Source organism: Schistocerca serialis, chromosome 4 (assembly GCF_023864345.2).
Source record: "Schistocerca serialis cubense isolate TAMUIC-IGC-003099 chromosome 4, iqSchSeri2.2, whole genome shotgun sequence".
Classification (NCBI taxonomy): Eukaryota; Metazoa; Arthropoda; class Insecta; order Orthoptera; family Acrididae; genus Schistocerca; species Schistocerca serialis.
This window is the reverse complement of record NC_064641.1, coordinates 37,007,179-37,028,178: the sequence shown is the minus strand read 5'-3', so window position 1 is coordinate 37,028,178 and position 21,000 is coordinate 37,007,179. Positions and strand designations below refer to the sequence as shown.

General features: G+C 42.0%; 1 protein-coding gene across 1 annotated transcript in view; it reads left to right on the top strand.

Annotated features, from left to right (window-relative positions):
• Window positions 1-21,000, top strand: part of LOC126475331 (ADP-ribosylation factor 1) — a 55,318-nt gene that overhangs the window by 11,392 nt on the left and 22,926 nt on the right. The window contains exon 4 of the mRNA XM_050103119.1: window positions 16,824-16,949. Within this exon, the coding sequence (XP_049959076.1) occupies window positions 16,824-16,949 (126 nt within the window). The remainder of the gene's footprint in view (window positions 1-16,823; window positions 16,950-21,000) is intronic.

The window sequence follows — 21,000 nt, the reverse complement described above, 5'->3', positions numbered from 1 at the left end:
AATTTGATATATGCAAGGCCTGGCCCAAAATGAAAGTGACAGAAGAAGAAACATTCAGAGAAACAGTGTTTGTGGCATGGATTGGGTGGGGTATGAATCTTTTATTTTAACATAATTTCCAGGAAGTAGTTGTTCCAATGGAAAGAGTACAGAATAATTGGAGGGTCATGGGATTGAGTCCATTTGCAGAACACTTTTGAGTTTACTTTTATTTTCATAAAAGGCTGTGGAGAATCACAGTTGCAAACAAATTTCCAGGAAGGGATTGTAAGGCATAAATGAGAATTTTGTATGTTAAATTAGTTTCATTGTTTTTCAGTCATGATGTGCTGGGGTTACATTCTTTGTAAAAAAAAAAAAAAAAAAAAAAAAAAGGGGGGGGGGGGGAGCAGTAATTCACAGCATTTTGCACACACTATAAACACTGCACTTGTGCAGTTACATGGATGTTTAAGGCTACTATAGAAAAACTATTCACTTTTAATAAAAGGTTCTCTATAATCTTGCAGTTTGGCTGCAAACCACAACTGTAACGTATCATGTCACAAAATGTTGGTGAGGATAGCACATGATGTAAAGTGGAATGTATTTTGCTGCACCTTTACAGGCTGCAATTTTTCCGTTTCAGTGAGATGAGAGAAGTTTTGAAGCTTTTCGATGAAATTCTTTACCTGAAGTCAAAAATAGACATTGCAGGGTTGCACTAGTTTAGTGTGTTTACAGGAATCAATTTAATAAAATCACTTTAATATAGTGTGAATACAATCCATCATCTTCTATTGTCGTATGATTGTGGCTTTGTTTTTCCTGTAAAGAGTCAGTTAACATAAGAAATTTGTTGTGCATGAAGGGTTTTGTCTTGAGTTCCAAATTTTCCTTTCCATTTAATTCTTTTATTGAAATTATTAATAAAGACAATATATTGAGCATATTATGGTTATTTGCAGTGTTAGTAACACAGAAATAAAAAATAAAAAATAAGGATCCACATAGGGACGCAACCCCATGACTCTTGGATTACTGTTCTGTACTGTTAACGCCAGCCACTACTCGGAAACTACAACAACAAAAATCACTCATGGCTAGCCCGATCCATGCCAAAATGCTTTTTTCTCAAACACTTGGCTATCTGGAGCTTCACTTCAGGGCAAGAGATGCAGTACCGTAAATTTGGAGGGAATTGGTTATGGGTGGGTGTAGTCGTCTTGTCAGAAGACATTGAGTTCCGGTGTTGGTTCCTAGCTGATTAAGAACTGCCCAGATCTATCACGGCGATTAAAAGCCAGGAGGATTGGTCCATATGCACAGTGCCTTAAGTTCCATTGTAGAATTAATGTGTCAAGTATTTCTCCAGCAGTTATCAGTATTAAAGCCGTTTCTAACGAAACATTTCTGTAGTTTCTGGGGGTAGGTGATGAGAGCGAAACCTGCCTTTGCTGATGCTTGGAATGTCTTTGTAAAGAGGGAGGTTAGAATTGTTTTCTAGTTCTGTTTACTTTCGTACAAAGTGCACTTCCCCACTGTGCTGTAGAAGTGGAGGTTGTGTTTGGCTAAGTATGGGTTGCCGGAAAGTAGGTGTGGGTCTGATGGTACCAGTTGACATGTTTTGTTTTTGAGCTGTCTATCAACAAGTTTTTTGTCAGCACTATTCGTTGAGGATGGTGAGCAATATTCTGAGACAGGCTAAACTAGTCCCATTGAAGTATGAAATGTTGATGCAATTGATCCCCATAATGTGCCACAGTTTCGGAGGCCGTTTTTTCCAGTTTTGATTTTGACAGCTGTTCAAAATAAATATTGTACGTAACTGTTCCATCACATGAGACCCCTAGATATTTTAGGTTTCTGTTGTGCCTGTAGAACCTTCTTTCAAGGTGGACAGTGAACCTTTGGTTAGCCATTTTGTTTAGATGAAATATTGAGAGTTATATCTTAGTGGCACTAGGGTGCTACCTCCATTTTCAGAAATATCCACTAACAGCTGATAGATTATTGGCAAATATGGATTCCGTAACTTAAAGATCTCTGTGCCTCATTGCAGAGCCCTATTATCAACATAGCCAAACTACTTTGATGTGATTCCATGTGTATCTGGGCATATCCTTGTCATAGCTCATTTATTAGCTTTATCTGTTTACTTGCGTTGTTGGCCATTAGTGCTTGGAAACATCGGTTACTGGGCCTATCATTGGTGAGATGACTTAGAGAAATTTCAGAGGCAGGTGTTAGATCAATGAATGCAACTGAGGATTTCTCTCGATTCTGGAAGCCAGCTTCTATGACAGTTCTTAGGGAGAGGACTTGATCATTGCAATTGAGATTAGGTCTGAATCCTGCCTGTTCTACCGGCACTTATGTAGCATTCGAAGTAAAGCTACGAGTCAATAACTTTCGTGCCTGTTGTTTGGTTTACCTTGTTTCGGTAAGGTTGTGACTTAACACTTGATTCACATCATGTGGTGCCCATTTTTAGAATGTAACTCGGCAAGCCATTTTTTCACATACTTGACACAGTGCAAAAGGAATTACGTGTGAATGCCATCAAAGCCTGGGATTTCCCTGGTCCACGTTGTTATGGCAGTCATTACTTGCCCAATGTTGACTGGTAGAGAGTATTCAATTGTAGTTTGCAGTTTGTTTTGTGTGCCGTTAATTACTTCTTAGCCCCAGTAGTATGTGCTCAGCCTCGAGGAGTTCTGGAAGCGGACACAATGTTGGCAGCAACAGGGTTGGAAGTAGCAGGACCATATGTGCGAGCTCGCAAGGTGCTACCACATAGTGTTCTGAGTAAAGACCAAGCTTTCCTGCTTGATGCACAGAAGTCCACGGATTTGAAAGTCTGTCCACTTTATATGTTTGTGTCAGTGTTACCCAGCAACTCCTCTGCAATTCAGTATACAGAATGAGACATAGTAATCTCGTTGCAGTTCATTTTCTGTCCTTTGAAGCAAGTGTCTATTGTTTATGCAATTGTTCTTTGGTGGAAGTCTGTGTGTATTCATCACTGGGGTCGGCTACTTCCGTCGCCCACAGCGCTGCATCGCCCTGAATGTACGACATTACGTATTGGATCTTTTGTGCCTCATTCCACACACTAGGTAGGATATTTTTGAAACTTTTCACAAATACTATGGGTGTATTGATTTTTGCTCAGTAGTAAATGTTCGAAACTGCCTATTTTTAATTAAGCTCTCTTCAACAAATATCTTCAGATTGTGCTTGTTTGCTCCTTGCATATAGGCTGTGTGCTCCGATCCGATGCTACAGCTCTTCGCATTACCGCCTAAAGATTCACTATTGTTGCATTGCGCAAAAGCCTGTGCATTGCCAAAAACATTAGCTGTTGGAGACATCTCTTGATGTTCAGCGTGCTTGCTGCTCAGTGCTAATCCTTTCTCTAAATCGGATATTCGCTTGTTGATATTTACTTGCTGCTGCGGAATATCGTCACTGAGTATCTGTCTGATAGTATGCATTTCATTTTGTACTTGACTACTTATTGCGGCATTGAGTGATTCAGTCTCTCTGCCTTAGCTGTTTGAACCCTTGAATCGATCTTTTTGTCTATGTCACTATCTCTTGACTCTAACCAGGAGTTGAATTCGGTTTTGATCTTGGTAGCCTGTTCATTTATCCTCTGTTCTACCAGTTGTGTAGAATCTATTTCAAGCTTTTCTAGTCTGTTTGCCAGAACACCTATTTCATCTACAACACGGGTATTTGCCACTTGCAGGCTGCTGACCTGTGCGCTAAGCTCCTGCACGGCTTAGGCAAGTGTCTATTGTTTATGCAATTGTTCTTTGGGAGTCTGTGTGTATTCATGGCTGGATGGTTAGCCATGGGATACTTTCTTCTGTTTCTGAGCAAGTATTTTCTCCTCTGAAGCCACCACGATACAGTGCACCACAAGCTAAATAAAAATAAAATCAACAAACATTATCTGTGCATTTGTACTTGACATGTAATTTTATGTTACTGTTTTGTTACTTTTGGTTGCAAGAATAATTAGTTACCAAGCTGTAGGGATATGCATCACTCGTGAATTATATCAACACATTTGACCAAAAATGTCGGGGTTCTGTGGGTGGAGAAGGATGGAAGAGACCTGAAGGGTGTCAAATTAATTTTGTGAACAAAGCTGTCATGTTATCAGTGCATAACTTCAAACATTTTGTGGTATGGTTGGCTGAGACAGGTTCAGCTACTTAATAAGGATTTTTCTTCCTTCATGTACAGTGGCACTTTCCCTTCCTGAATTGTTACTGTATTTAAACCTTCAATAAGTATTAATTCAGTTGATTTATGGATGTTTCAATCTACTTAGGACAGGTTCGCTTCTACTTTGGAATATGGATGTGTTTGGCTTTTGTGTGGCAGGTTTATAAGTAAATTTAATAGGGTGTAACTTACAATGCAGCTTGCCTGTGATGATTCCATGTTCCCTGAGGACAAGAAGTCTGTGCTGGTGAACTTCAAGACGGGACTGAGTCAAGCTGTTAAACTGTTTGGTAATTTATAAATATATAATCACAGGTTCTGTTCACTGTAATTGCAAGAAAGTGTAGGGATAAGCATCACTCCCCTGCAGTGGCTATGTGTACTAAATTGGTGATCGCTTGATGACTCAGAACATGTCCTACCAACTAATCCCTTCTTCTTTTCAAGTTGTGCAACAACTTCTCTTCTTCTAAATTCTGTTTAGTACTTCCTCATTTGTTACATGATCTACCCATCTAATCTTCAGCATTCTCCTGTAGCACCACATTTCGAAAGCTTCTATTCTCTTCTTGTCCAAACTATTTATCGTCCATGTTTCATTTCCATACATGGCTACACTCCATACAAATACTTTCAGAAACGACTTGCTGACACTTAAATCTATGCTCGATGTTAACAAATTTCTCTTCTTCAGAAACGCTTTCCTTACCATTGCAAGTCTACATTTCATACCCTCTTTACTTAGACCATCATCAGTTAGTATGCTCCCCAAATAGCAAAACTCCTTTACTACTTCAAGTGTCTCATTTCCTAATCTAATACCCTCAGCATCACCTGATTTAATTCAGCTACATTCCATTATCCCTGTTTTGCTTTCATAGATGTTCATCTTATATCCTCCTGTCAAAACACTGCTCTTCCAGGTCCTTAGCTGTCTGACAGAATTACAGTGTCATTGGCAAACCTCAAAGCTTTTATTTCTTCTCAATGGATTTTAATTCCTACTCCAAATTATTCTTTTGTTCCTTTACTGCTTGCTCAGTATACAGATTGAACCACATCGGGGAAAGGCTACGACCCTGTCTCACTCCCTTCCCAACCACTGCTTCCCTTTCATGCCCCTCGACTCTTATAACTGCCATCTGGTTTCTGTAAAAATTGTAAATAGCCTTTTGCTCCCTGTATTTTACCCCTGCCACCTTCAGAATATGAAAGAGTATTCCAGTCAGGATTGTCAGAAGCTTTCTCTAAGTCTACAAATGCTAGAAACATAGGTTTGCATTTCCTTAATCTATCATCTAAGATACGTCATAGGTTCAGTGTTGCCTCGTGCGTTCAGACATTTCTACGGAATCCAAACTGATCTTCCCCGAGCTTGGCTTCTACCAGCTTTTCCATTTGCCTGTAAAGAATTCATGCTAGTATTTTGTAACTGTGGCTTATTAAACTGATAGTTTGGCAATTTTCACATCTTTCAACACCTGCTTTCTTTGGGATTAGCATTATTATATTCTCCTTGAAGTCTGAGAGTATTTTGCCTGTTTCATACATTTTGCTCACCATATGGTAGAGACTTGTCAGGACTGACTCTCCCAAGGCTATCAGTAGTTCTAGTGGAATGTTGTCTACTTCCAGGGCTTGTTTCAACTTGGGTCTTTCAGTGCTCTGTCAAATTCTTCAGGTAGTTATGTATCTCCCATTTCATCTTCATGTATGTCCTCTTCGATTTCCATAATATTGCCCTCAGCTACATTGCCCTTGTATGGACCTTCTGTATACTCCTTCCACCTTTCTGCTTTCCCTTTTTTGCTTAGAACTGGTTTTCCATTTGAGTTCTTGATATTCATACAAGTGGTTCTTTTTTCCCCAAAGATCTAATTTTATTGTAGGCAGTATCAATCTTACCCCTAGTGATACATGCCTCTACGTCCTTACACTTGTCCTTAGCCACCCCTGCTTAGCCATTTTGCACTTCCTGTCAATCTCATTTTTGAGATGTTTGTATTCCTTTTTGCCTGCTTCATTTACTGCATTTTTATATTTCCTCCTTTCATCAATTAAATTCAACATATCTTCTGTTACCCAAGCATTTCTACTAGCCCTCGTCTTTTTATCTAGTTGATCCTCTGCTGCCTTCACTATTTCATCCCTCAAACCTACCCATTCTTCTTCTACTGTACTTCTTTTCCCGATTCGTGTCGGTCATTCCCTAATGCTCTCTCTGAAACTCTCTACAACCTCTGGTTCTTTCAGTTTATCGAGGTCCCGTCTCTTTAAATTCCTACCTTGTTGCAGTTTCTTCAATTTTAATCGGCAATTCATAACCAATAGGTTGTGGTCAGTCCACATCTGCCCCTGGAAATGTCTTACAATTTAAAACCTGGTTCCTAAATCTGTCTTACCATTACATAATCTATCTGAAGCCTTGCAGTATCTCCAGGCCTCTTCCGCTTATACACTGTTCCTTCACGATTCTTAAACCAAGTGGTAGCTATGATTAAGTTATGCTCCGTGCAAAATTCTACCAGGTGGCTTCCTCATTCATTGCTTATTCCTAGTCCATATTCACCTACTACTTTTCCTTCTCTTCCTTTTGCTACTATCGAATTCCAGTCCCCCATGTCTATTAAATGTTCGTCTCCCTTCAGTATCTGAATAATCTTTTATCTCATCATAAATTTCTTCAGTCTCATCATTATCTGTGGAGCTAGTCAGCATATAAACTTGTACTACTGTGGTGGGTGTGGGCTTTGTGTCTACCTTGGCTACAGTAATGCATTCACTATGCTGTTCATAGTATCTCACCCGCACTCCTCCTTTTTTAAACCTACTCCTGCATTACCCCTATTTGATTTTGTTTTTATAACCCTGTATTCACCTGTCCAGAAGTCTTGTTCCTCCTGCCACCGAACTTCACTAATTCCCACTATATCTAACTTTAACCTATCCATTTCCCTTTTTAAATTTTCTAACCTACTTACCCGATTAAGGGATCTGATTTTCCACGCTGCGATCCGTAGAATGCCAGTTTCTCCTGATAATGACGTTGTCCTGGGTAGTCCTTGCTCAGAGATACGAATGGGGGACTATTTTACCTCCGGAATATTTTACCCAAGAGGACGCAATCATCATTTAACCATACAGTGAAGCTGCAAGCCCTCTGGAAAAATTACAGCTTTAGTACCAGCACAGCAAGGCCGTTTTGGTTAATGTTACAAGACTGCTGCACCTGCAACTGCTGAAAAGGCTGTTGTCCCTCTTCAGGAACCACACGTTTGTCTGACCTCTCAACAGATACCCCTCCGTTGTGGTTGCACCTACAGTACGGCTATCTGTGTTGCAGAGGCATGCAGGCCTCCCCACCAACGGTAAGGTCCATGGTTCAGGAGGGCATCCCATCCTACTTCACAATTTAATTTTTTTTTCTTTTACAATTTGAAGCAACTCTCTCCTTAAATTCCATATTAAGGTCGAAACAGTACAGTTTTTGTCATTACTCTTTCTCTTAATACTATTTTTGAGTTGTGATGGTGTGTTTTTCAAAGTGAAACATTTCAGACATATGAACATGATCATCAATTACCATATAAGAAACACTCAGCACTGCCTCAGATTCAGGATAAGAGCAGCCCACAGGGTTCTGTGTTACGTGTGATGCACTCTCTCACTGTTAATGTGCTTGTAACCTTTGTAGGGCCTCTGATTACCACGGTGTTCGACATCTATGATTTTTCAACAGGCCTCTGCAGTGGCCATCTCCCATGGCTTAAGTTTTCTCCCTCCAAAACATGGGTTGAGCATTTGTGTCATCGACCCACAGTACACCCCAATCCAGAACGTAAAAGGCAAACGGTTCCTAGATGTTGTAGCACAGTCCAGTTACTATTTTTTATAAAAAGGTGACGTGGCTGCCCCATATTTGCCACCTGAAGACTATCTGCATGTGGAAGCTTAATGCTCTTCACATCTTGGGGGTGCAGACCGCACTACTTTCTCCATCTTTACAGTGCTCTGGTCTTCTCCAGGCTAGATTATGGTAGTCAGGTTTATGGCTGAGCAGCTCCTTCCACTTTGTAAATACGTGATCCTGTTCACCAGTGTGGTGTGTGTCTGGCTATTGGTGCCTTTCGCACTAGTCCTGTTGATGGTCTTCTTGCAGAAGCTGAGATTCCCCCTCTACTAACACAATGGAGCCAACTCGTGGTTTCTTACGCAATCACCATTTGCAGATTCCCAGGCCATCCTGTGTACTTTGTCCTCTTTGCTAATGAGGGATGTCTCCCTCCTGATAACATCTCCATTTCCACTCACTGGAATGCACAGCACTAGACAAAATTCGAACCTATAACCTTCAACGAAACAACTTTATACTTTAACCATTGTGCTAAAGTACAATGCTGGGTGACATTGTTTTGTGTTTTTTTTTACTGTGATCACCGGTCATAACAAGCTCATTGTATTTTTAATTTGCCTGATTTGCATATGAGGGACACCAACCTACATTTTAGACACTTGGTGAGGTTTCTGGGTCTAATTTTTGACTATAAATTATCATGATTGCCACATCAGGGAGACCTGAAAACCAGATCTCTCAAGGCATTACACCAGGGACGGCCAAGAACGCGGCACGCGTGCCGAGCTTTCACACGTGCGCGGATCGCTCCCTTCTGACATCGCACGTCCCCCACTACTACACCAGCTGACTGCGCGCGCATGCGCGAAACTACGAACACGCCGTATGTGACAGTGCATTTGCATAAGGAGCACCGCCCTGCTAGCATGTGGCATAGTTTCATATTACGACATTTGATAATATTAAGCTCTGTAAAACACATCATGTTGAGCAATACTGAATCTTTGTTGGCTGTTGGTACATCTACAGAAAAATAACAACAACGCTGGGTTTGAAGCTGCATTACACCAACAATATCATGCTTCTCACATCGTCACTTGTAAAATTCTTAAAACATTTAAGCTGAGATGTAGAAACGGATGTAAAAGTAGTCTACAGCGTGCAGTACGATGTGGAATAACTACATGTGAAACAAGCAAATTTTATTATCTGGAACTACTGTACAGAATTTGCAATAACTACAATTCTCAACAAAACATATGACAAATACAACAAAATTATCACCATTAATTTAATTATTTTTGGTTCACTGTAGACATAATAGAAGTTCATATCTGGCACAAACTGACTGCACACGGACAAACGCAGAAAGTTTCTCATATTTTTGTCACTCGGATTGCCACGTAACCATGACATATTTAGTTTAATAATCGAAAAAAACCTTTCACACATGTATGTCGATCCAAACATTGATATAACTTTTGCAGCCTCATTGTGGAGACGGGAAACTCTTCCTGAGGAAAACCTTCGTAAAATTCCTGGACAGTTTTTACATAAAAAAATTTGTCCTTTAAACGGGAATTACACTGCAGATTGATCAATTCCATTTGCAAATGCGCTGGAGCACTTTCAACTGAAACGGCAAAGGGTCTAGAAAATAGTTCAAAAACAGATGTTCTGTAAACGTTTAGAAAATTGTGCCTGTAGTTCCTCCAACACAAACGAATTTGTCAGAAGTTGCATTTTCTCTCACTTTAGAGAGCATAGGGAAATGGGCGGTATTCTTTGTTATGAGTTGTTCCTTTCACAATGCGAGTTTCTTATTAAATGCATCCACTTTTTCCATCAGATCAGAAATAAGCTGCTTCTCACCTTGCAAAGTCTTATTGAGAGCGTTCAAGTGTGTAGTCAGATCAACTAAAAAGGTGAGGTCTGCTATCCATTTTGGATCTTCTAATTTTGGCTGTGCCTTTCCTTTTTCCTTCCGGAACTCAGCAATAGCGAGTTTTAAATTGAAAAATCTTTGGAGGCATGCCCCTCGACTTAACCAATGTATTTCGCAGTGGTAAATAGCATCTCCTTACTATTCGTTCAGTTCCATGGGAAACTGTTGAAACTGACGGTGTACTAAGCCATGTGACTTCAAAAAATTTACTGTGGTGACTACCAACTTCATCACGTGCTCCAAATTTGCATATTTAGCACAAAGAGCTTCTTGGTGCACAAAACAATGAATTCCGTACAAATCTTCTGTCGATCATCCTAGTTTTTTACGCAACAATGCTACAAGCCCATTTTGAGCCTCTTGCATTGCTGGCGATACATCCGTGATGACTGAAACTAACATTTTCCAATTCAGGCCAACGGCTTCAACTGCTTTTAGCAAGTCGGAACCTCTCGTTGTGTCTTTCATTGGTACTAAATCTAACAGTTCTTCCGTCACGTGCAAATTTGTGTTTACTGCACAAACATAAATCACTAGTTGTGCTGTGTCTGAAATGTCATTAGACTCGTCCAAAGCAATCGAGAATGCAATAAACTTGCAGGCACTATCAATTAACTGCTTGTAGACATCTGCTGCCATACCAGCTATGCGGCGAGCTATTGTCTGTCTGGAAAGACTAATTTCACTAAACTTCTTTACTTCCAGTGGCGTCAAGAGGTCTGTCGCCTCAACAATACACTCCTTGATGAAATCACCATCACTGAAAGGCTTAGTCGCTCTTGGAATTGTGAGCGCTATTTTATAGCTTGCTCTTAAAGACAGGTCGCTACGTTCGGTTGCGGGCTAAAAAAAGGAAACAAAAATTGAGTGAACTATAAATTAGAATTCTAACGACAAATATGTACAAATACAAACATCAGAAACACAGATTTGTAAGGGGTACTCATGTTTGGTCCGTCTCGCTGCATAACACTAAATCTTCTTAATTCCACCAACTTGTTTGATCTGTCAGCCCCAACTAAATCATAAAGTTCCTTGTGTGTGGTGTTATAATGCCATTCTATTGCAAATTTGCGGTGGCCGACGAGTGTGCGACTACATAATAGACATTGAGAATTTTCATCCTTCTCTTCGAAAATATATTGCAATTCCCATTCAGTTCTGAAGGCTCGTGACGTTGTCACTACCCCACCTCTTTGTGAGCATGTGTTCCATTGCAACAACCACTGTGAAGTACTTATAAACTTCCTACGAACCGCTAACAAATAGTGAGGAATAAACATGGCTGCCACTACGAATCAACTAAAGCACCATATGCTGGATGAAAAGATGTCGCATCGCACAGCTAGTCTAATGTCGCGCCGTGTCAAGCAGTGCCGCGAAAGACAGAGGAAAGCCAACTAGTGGCGAGGCATTAAAGTTCCATAGCCAGTGTCTTATGGAGCAGGCAGTGCGCATGTGCTTCAGTTTTATTGGGCTTTTGTGGATTTGCACTGTTTGGATTGGTGAGGCTTCCTTGTTTGAAGATTAGGCACTGTCCATAATGAGAGTATTAGAGTGGCCACGTGTGCTTGCAGGACCAGTCCCATCATCTGATGGCAGCTCCTCGTGATATGTCAGGGATGTAAGTTACTTGCAGCTCCAACTTCACTTGCATACCATACCGTTGCTCGTCCGCCTCTGGAACGCCTTTTCTCCAAACGTCCATGAGCCGTAATGCCGTTTGGGATTTGCGTGTATCGTGTGCTGGAGTCACTTTGTGTGACGTAAGCACAACCCCCAAATCCAGGGTTTTAACCATCTGCTGCCTTGGTTACTGCAGAGCCCCAGGGTAATTTTAGATTTGGTGTACTACAGAAGAGATTGCACTCCTGCTTTTGTTTTCCACATGATATTTCTGACTTTTTATCAGAGTGCAACTACTGTGTAGCTGTCTTTACAGATGGGTCAAAACATGGGGGCTATGTTGGTTGCCCTGTTGCTTTCCCGGATCGTGTCCTCAAGGTCCAACTGCCTCAAGATTTTACTATGTTTAATGACGAATTATATGCGAGCTTGTGGGCACTGGAAAAGATGACATTCTTCCACTGTTAAATTTCCTGTCCGTTCCGATTCTCTGAGTGCCCTTTACTCTCTCCAATGTTTGCATCCAGCAGATAAAATACTCTAGAATATCCAGGATGCCCTCTTCAAACTATGACTGGGGAAAGAGGTTTCTTTCTGCTTAGCATCAGGGCACATTGTTCTTGAGGGGAACAAAATGGCAGATCTAGCAGCCAAGGAGGTACATTGTGATCCTCAGGTATTTCACTGTGCCATCGCTCTGCATGCTATAAACTTGCTGTTAAGGTCCAGTGTCGTGCATCAGTGGGAGGATCAGTGGTTGGAAGTGACAGACAAAAACTCCGTCTAGTAAAGCCCACAATGTGGCCATAGTGTAACTCCTTCCAGCCATGTCACTAGGACGAGGTCTTCCTTACTCATCTTAGCAGAGGCGACTGCCTTATGACGAATGGCCCCTTTCTCCAATGAGAGGCTTCTCCAAAGTGTGGATCTTGTGGTGTACAGGTAACTGTGCGCTACATTTTATTTGACTGTGTTTTTTATTTTCTTACCAGCAGGCCGTGGCAGATTTGACGAGGGATCTGCCCTATCTTTTAAATAATGGTCAAACTAATGTGCTTCTCGTTTGACAGTTTTGTGAACTGTCCAAAATTTTCCCAACATTTTAGGGCACTGGTTTTAATGTGTTAACAGGGTGACGGCTCACCCATAGTTTTGTAAGAGGTCAGGCAGCCACATTTGCCTGGTCCTGTCTTTTAGCTCCTTTGCCTTTTTACTTTTGTTTTAGTCTTATGTGTAGCTTCTGTTACTCTTTCTCCATTGTTTTACAGGTGTAAGGTAGAGTGATCAGTTGCTCGATTCGATCACGAGTGTTGGAACAATTTTAGAGGTTATAACTGCAGTCGTTTGTTTTGATAAGTGTGAGGGTGCTGATGACCCTGCCATTGAGCACCCATAAGCTCCATACGTCATCGTTTGAATTCCAGGCTGCAAAATCTTTGGTTTCACACAGTGTTGTGCAAAGCTTATCTAATTGAACCCAATCTCTGTGATTGATAACTGCATATGTGAGGCTGAATAAAGTCTTGTGCGAAAGTATCCAGTAGTGTTTAGATAGTGCTGTGTGTGAAATGTGTGTGTTCGTTAGCATCGTGCATGCTTGTGCTACACATCAAGAAAGAATGCCAGATGAGGAATTGGAAGTGAACTAACAAATTGCTGTGGCAGTTTGACAACAACAAATGTTTCTGATGTGACATTGAGCTCGGTGATCGGAGGAAACCAGCTCAAATGCATTAACTGTTAACTGTCACATAATTGTAATCAGACTATACACACACCTTTTCACAGCGGTGTTATATTCAGTATTGTTAGGTTCTGGGCTCTACTTACACATCAGTACCTCTTTAATAAGTGTCTTCAGAAGTCAACAATGAATGAAAACCATGTTTTTATTGTTTTTAAATTTTTTGTAGTCTCAAAGTATACTGCTCTCAATTGGTAATATATTGCTGAATATGCATTTGTATTGTCAGGTTTAGTGGGTTTTGGATCCATATTTACATCTCCAGAATGTTAGTTTCCTTCATCCTTAACTAAATCGCATTGCTTCATTAACTCAGAATGTAATTCTTCTTTTTAAATTCAGTATAGTTGTCTTTAAGTAAAATATTTTTTGTCTGGCTGATGGCACTTAACTATATGTTCGTTTAACTTGTTGGTCGTGATGTTAGGGCCCAGCTGTCTCCCAATCAGGAAATTGCTATGTAGCCACAAATTATCCACTGCCATTTGTCGCTGTCTGCCAAAGCACTTGGTTGCCTTTATTCCATTCTGTCGATGTTTAAAAATCTTGTGTTGAATAATGTCATGGCCTCCACTAAAGTATAGTAAACACAAAATTTCTTTGTGATAGTTGCCTGTAGCACAGTTTTTCGTTAATTTGTTGTTTACTTTGTTGCTATGAACAAAACCTTTTTTGACAATTCTTCATGGAAAAACAGATTTGCTGTAGTAGTCTTCATTTGTGTCGCCCTTTGTAGTCTATATTAATTCGTTGCAAAGTTTAAATATTTTATTCTCTTCAGGCAATCAACATTTATCCCTTGATCTGCATCCTGCATTGGGGTGTCACAATTGCAGTGTAACTATTTCTTCCTGTATGCTGGTCATCATTTTCAGATTTCTCCACTCTCTACTAATTACTTTGAAAGCCAGATTGCTACACCACATTTTTATAAGTAATTTCTGTACTTTTGAGTGTACAAGTGTCGCAGTAATTTTTCCGAAGTTTTTACTTTGTCCTATAGCAAGTCTGTTGTTAATGTAACATTTCTTTGGAAGTCTGTGCATATCTATGGCAGGATGGTGATCCATCAAATACTGTATTTGGAGCAGGTATTTGCTCTTGTGAAATCACTGGGATCGCAGTTACATGCAGGATGTACTTTTTGTCTCCTTGCAAAATAAAAATATAACCTATGTAACTTTAACTAAAATTATAGTTGTCATTTTATGATACTGCGCTTTCTTAATTTACAAGTTTTGGTTGTGAATATAATTTGTTAATAAAAATAGTGATACATGTCTTGCCTCTGGAATGGTATTACTGTAATGGGTGCGTTTGACAAATTGGACCAAAAGTGTTAGGGTTATATGGGGGAGAAGAAGGGGAGGGAAGATTCCTCAAAAGTACCAGAAATAAATTTTGGGAACCAAGCTGTTACATTGCTGCATACCGTATTTACTCGAATCTAAGCCGCACCTGAATAATGAGACTTGAAATCAAGGAAAAAAAATTTCCCGAATCTAAGCCGCACCTGAAATTTGAGACTAGAAATTCAAGGGGAGAGAAAAGTGTGACGCCTCACCTCCAAATTGAAACAAAGTTGGTCCATTGCAATATGAGAGACAATTTAGGTCGAATGAATGACGATACACCTACAGTAGTTTGGTTCGAGTCGTAAGCTTAGCAGTTAAGCTTTACCAGGTAGCCATTGCTATGCGTCAGACGCTCCGTCCGTATTTATACGGGTACTCTTTCTTTTTCTCGTGCTTCGTCTGGTTTGAATCAATTTCTTATTTCGCTTTGATCTGACAAGTGCCGTTCTCTTTGTTATAGGTGTTTACGTCACTCTAAGCTGAAACTGCATTACTGTACTGTGTCATGCATTGTTTGTCGCATTCTGATAGTGTCTACGGCATGTCACCGCTCGTGGCATGGCTTGCTTTTGTGCGCGCTACAGCCGCTTACAAAAAAAGAGAAAAAAAGAGAGAGAGAGAGAGAGAGAGAGAGAGAGAGAGAGAGAGAGAGAGAGAGAGAGGAATCGTCTCATTAGCGAAACAATGGCAAGAGAATGCTATTTGTTGTTACTTACACTGCTGCTTTCTTTGATAATGATCACCAAGAACCAAATAATAGACTGCGTATGATAGAACATGTTCTGAACGAGAGTTAGGCGAAAATTTTTCTCCGTTTGAAAATCTTTGCAGCCGCTTCTTTAGTACATCAAATTCTGCACAGAAATTAGTCATCTTAGATTTAAAAATCTAGTCAGTTTCCGTGCTTCATTTCTGACTGTATCACTATTAGGCATAAGAATAATAAGAGTATAAACATGACACGATACGTATATTCTTCCGCGTTTGCCGTTGTCTCACTCTAGTTTCGTAGTTTATTAGGCAGACAGGATTTAAATGATATAGCGGCAAACACGAAAGAATACATGGCAAAATGTTTATATTCATGTTATTTTTGTGGTGAAGAGAATACTGTATGTGATTCACTTTTCATCAGGTTCTTATTAGCAACCATCACTTCTCACAGGTAGGAAAAAATTCAGAACGTAGAGTTGGCCATATTGACAAACATCCCAAACAGTCTTGCCAGTCGGATTTTCGTAGTACATTGTAATTCTGCTACATTCGAAGATGAAGAATACGGAATTTATATTTACTTCGTTGGACAATGTATGAGAATGCAGTGGTTGAAACTCGGGGCGGAGAAAAAAAGCTCGTCTTCCACCTCTTTTTTTTTTTTTTTTTTTTTTTTCTGATGCAGAGGTTTTGGCGCCAGTATTTATCTTTGTGCCTACAAAGCATGCCTGTGTAGTGCTACATACATTCGACGGCAGAACTTCCGCTTGCTTTGCACTCGATTCTAAGCTGCAGGCGGTTTTTTGGATTACAAAAACCGGAAAAAAAGTGCGGCTTAGATTCGAGTAAATACAGTAGATTAAATTATTAGTTGTATGACACAGTTGGCTGGTAGACCACAAGGGACAGGTTCAGATACTTTTCTTCCTTCATGTGCAATGGCACCTTTCCTTCCTGAAGTGTTCCTGTATTTAAACAATTAATTGATATTAATTCAGTTGAAGCTGGGGATGGTGTTTCAATCTACTTCGGATAGGATTACTATGATTCTTTAGCTTGTCTGCTTTGGAATACAAATGTTTGTGTGATGGTTGCAAACTGTTATGTAGGGGCTTGTGTATATCAGGGTTCTAAATAAACGTCATGAGATGTTACTTATGAGGCAGCTTGACTGTGATGATTCCATGTTCCCTAAGGACCAGAAGTCTGTGCTGGTGAACTTCAAGACGGGACTGAGTCAAGCTGTTAAGCTATTTATTTGTTAATATGTAAATATATAGCCACAGTTCCTGTAGACAGTAATTGCAAGAATTATTTGTTTGATTGCTCATTTAATACAGTGTGTGCAGTAATGTTTCCATTTTTCAGGGATTAATTTTTGTGGTAGATAGCAATGACAGAGAACGTATTGGAGAAGCTCGAGAAGAACTGATGAGAATGCTAGCAGAAGATGAGTTGAGGGATGCAGTTTTGCTGATATTTGCCAATAAACAGGTGAGAAATCAGGAAGTATCATTAATAAGTACACCTTTTTGCATTATAAATTCGACTGGTAATTTCTGTGTACATGGTTATATTTTGATATCCTCATTGCATTTGATGCAGTCCTGAAATGTTTGGGTATTGCATATTTATTGTGAATGAAATGGAGAAATCTGAAAACCTTCAAAAGTCTAAACTCTGAGTGACAGTAGAAAAGCCAAAAAAATTGTGTGCAAATTAAGTACCGAATTGAAGTAAGGAGGAGAACACAAACAGGGTGTATACGACCCAGGACAACCGGGAGATCTGGGAAAAACCCGGGAATTTTTTCATCCGGGAGAAAACCAGGAAAAATTCTGGGAAGTTTTCATTGTTTTCGTTTTCAGTAAAATTTATGTAATTTTGACTGGCAAGAACCGATACTCTTACAAATGATATTTTATACCACTATTTCAGAATAATACTGCAACAATAAAACATGAACGAGAGAAAAATGAAAATGAAACTTAAATTGCAAAGGAGATGGGCCATATACAGCAACAAACCAGTGCTCATAAAAGCGTCTGCCAACAAAATGTGTCAAAGGCCTTAGGAAGACTATGCAATGTTCCGTAACAACACATTGCCTCCGATGAATGTGACGTCACAACTGTTTACATTAGATTCGTTTTAGCAGTTACGAGCGGGATCATGCGCATGCGCAGTTGAGTAGTACCTTCTCCCGCTTCTGGCTACAGAAATGTGGCTGTTGGCTGTGTAATAAGCAGTCGCAGCAAGCAACTAGATGCTACCGGGTAAATTTTACTCGAGTGCCCAAGCTGCTAGATTCTTGCATGCACAGCAGGCCCAGTTCTAGGAGGGGTGGGGGGCAAATTCAAACTATTGAGGGAAAGAACCTTGTTTCACAAAGCGACTAGCATCCAGCGCTCGTTAGTCTATCGATTATTCATATGACTTTGAAATGCACCCCTGTCAGTTTTTGAACATTTTTGAACACATTCTAAGTTGATTTCTGAATCAATCGTAAGTTGATTTGTGAATGTGTTCATAGTGTACACTCCCCCTGCGGGTCCGGGGATTAGAATAGGCCCGAGGTATTCCTGCCTGTCGTAAGAGGCGACTAAAAGGAGTCCCTCCCCCTCAAGGGGGTAGTTAGCGCCTGCGTCCGGAGACGGACTGTTCCACGACCTCTATTTGCGGTCATTTTGCTTTTTCACTTCTCGTTTCTTCCTTTCTTTGGTTGGTTCCTTTCTTTGCTCTTCTCCATCTCACTGTCTTCCTTACTCTTTCCCTTGTCTTCTTCTCCTTGCCTTCTCATTGCCTTCTTCTCCTTGCCTTCTCTGGTCTCCGCCTTGGCGTTTGAGACAGTCTGTCCTCTCTCTCTTCTTTTTCCTATTCTTCCTTCCTCCCTGTGCGCGCCTGAAGGCCGACCCACGCGTAGCCGGTGACGGGGTAACGCGTAATTCCTCGCCCTGGGTAGACAAGTAAGGCACGCATGTACCCCCTGGTAAAGGCCAGGCCCAGGGAGGGGTGATTGCCTTAGCTGATACCTTCTGACCATGCCGATTGGTCCCTCCGTCTGTTTCTCGGGAGGTGTGACCTGAGGTGTAAACATTCACCTAAGGCGGGAGTGCCCTCTGCGAGGGTCCCCACAAGGAAGGAGCGCGCCATCGGAGACGCTGGCAATCATGGGGATTCCTCCGCAATGGATTTCTCTCCATCTCTCTCGACTTCTGCCCAAAAACGGAAACTTGACCAGCCACCAGTGACGAAAGTACTACCGTCTGCCTCACAGTTCCTCGTAGTTTCTCGATCTGAGGACAGAAAGGATTTTTCCTCTGTCAACCCTTTCGTTATCCAGAAGGGCGCAGATGCCATAGCCGGATCTGTCAAATTTTGTACCAGGTTGCGTAACGGTACCTTATTACTAGAAACGGAGAGCGCCTTTCAGGCACAAAAACTGCTTGGGGCCACACTCCTGTACACGTTCCCTGTCCGGGTGGAGGCTCACCGCACTTTGAATTCGTCTCGTGGTGTGGTCTATACTCGATCACTTGACGGATTGACTGACGAGGAGATTCAGTCTTTCCTCGCTGAGCAGGGCGTGACGGCTGTCCATAGGGTCATGAAAAAGGTCAACAATGACCTTGTACCGACCCGGACACTTTTCTTGACCTTTGACAGTGTTCAGCTGCCGTCGCATATCAAAGCGGGATACGAGGCTATTTCTGTTCGCCCCTACGTCCCGACACCTACGCGCTGCTACCAGCGTCAGCGTTTTAATCACACTCGCCAGTCTTGTTTCAATGCAGCTAAATGTGTCACTTGTGGCAGGGATGCCCATGAAGGTGACTGTCCACCTCCGTCTTCTCGTTGTGTGAATTGTCGGGGTGACCATGCAGCATCCTCTCGCGACTGTCCCATCTACAAGGAAGAACGCTGTATCCAAGAAATTCGGGTCAAAGAGAGAGTCTCCACCTCGGCTGCTCGCAAGCTATTTGCTAGTAGGAAGCCCGCGCTGCTCCCAGCGGGAAAGTACAGTACTGTCGTCGCCTCTCCTCGGACTACCAGGGAGGTGGCGACGCTGACATGCGATCTGACCTTCGGCACCGCGGTCGTCCGTTCGGCCAGTGCTAAGATCGCACGGTCGACGTCTCCTCTTCCTCCCGTCACCCCTCCAACACAAGCACCTTCATTAGCTTCTGCCAAGACGAAGACCCAGAAATCAGATGCACGGGCCTTCAAGAAGGAACCGTCCCGTGCAGACTTCCTACATACCTCTCACTCCCAGCCATCGACCAGTACTTCCACTAAAAGACCTTCCAAGAAGGCTCATAGGAAGCACAGTTCTCCTTCTCCTCCATGGCGCATTTCTTCTCCTGCGCCACCCAGCAGTTGCTGCCCCAGGCCGTAATCCGTTTCGCCTGGCTGCACCGCTGGTAGCCGAACATCTGGCCGTCCACCGGCGGAGGAAGCTGCTCCTCCTGGCCATCTTAACGAGATGGCCGATTAACCTATAGAGCCAATGGACGATGACTGTCCGCCTACTGATAGCGGCGGCAGTACTCGCTCGAAGCCAGGCCCTCAGCGGCCTTCGAGGTGACCCCTTTTTTCATCTTCCTTTTCTTCTCACGATGGCACTTATTCACTGGAATATTCGCAGCATTCGCTCCAACGGAGAGGACTTGAAGTTGCTGCTCCGCTTGCACTGTCCGCTTGTCGTAGCCCTCCAGGAAACGAAGCTCCGCCCATGCGATCACATTGCCTTGGCACACTACACCTCTGTGCGTTTTGACCTACCCCCTGTGGTAGGTATTCCGGCTCATGGAGAGGTTATGTTGCTGGTCCGGGATGATATTTACTACGATCCAATCACATTGCCTTGGCACACTACATCTCTGTTCGTTTTGACCTACCCCCTGTGGTAGGTATTCCGGCTCATGGAGGGGTTATGTTGCTGGTCCGGGATGATATTTACTACGATCCCATCACATTGCACACCGGCCTGCAGGCAGTTGCCGTCAGAATTACTCTCCCCACTTTTACATTTTCTATTTGTACCGTTTACACTCCATCGTCGTCTGCCGTTACCAGGGCAGACATGATTCAACTTATTGCTCAGCTACCTGCACCATTTTTGTTAACTGGAGACTTCAATGCCCACCATCCCCTTTGGGCCTCTCCAGCATCCTGCCCGAGGGGCTCCCTGTTAGCAGACCTTTTCAACCAGCTCAATCTTGTCTGCCTCAATACTGGCGCCCCTACTTTTCTTTCGGACACATCTCACACCTATTCCCATTTAGACCTCTCTATATGTACTACCCAACTTGCACGCTGGTTTGAGTGGTATGCCCTTTCTGATACATATTCGAGCGACCACTTCTCCTGCATCATACCCCCTCTCCGTGCTCAGCTAGTTGGAACATCTCCAAAGCCGACTGGGGGGCTCTTCTCTTCCGGGGCGACCTTTCAGGATCAAATCTTCACAAGCTGCGATAGTCAGGTCGCACACCTCACGTAAGTCATTCTCACTGCTGCTGAATATTCCATCCCTCACACCACT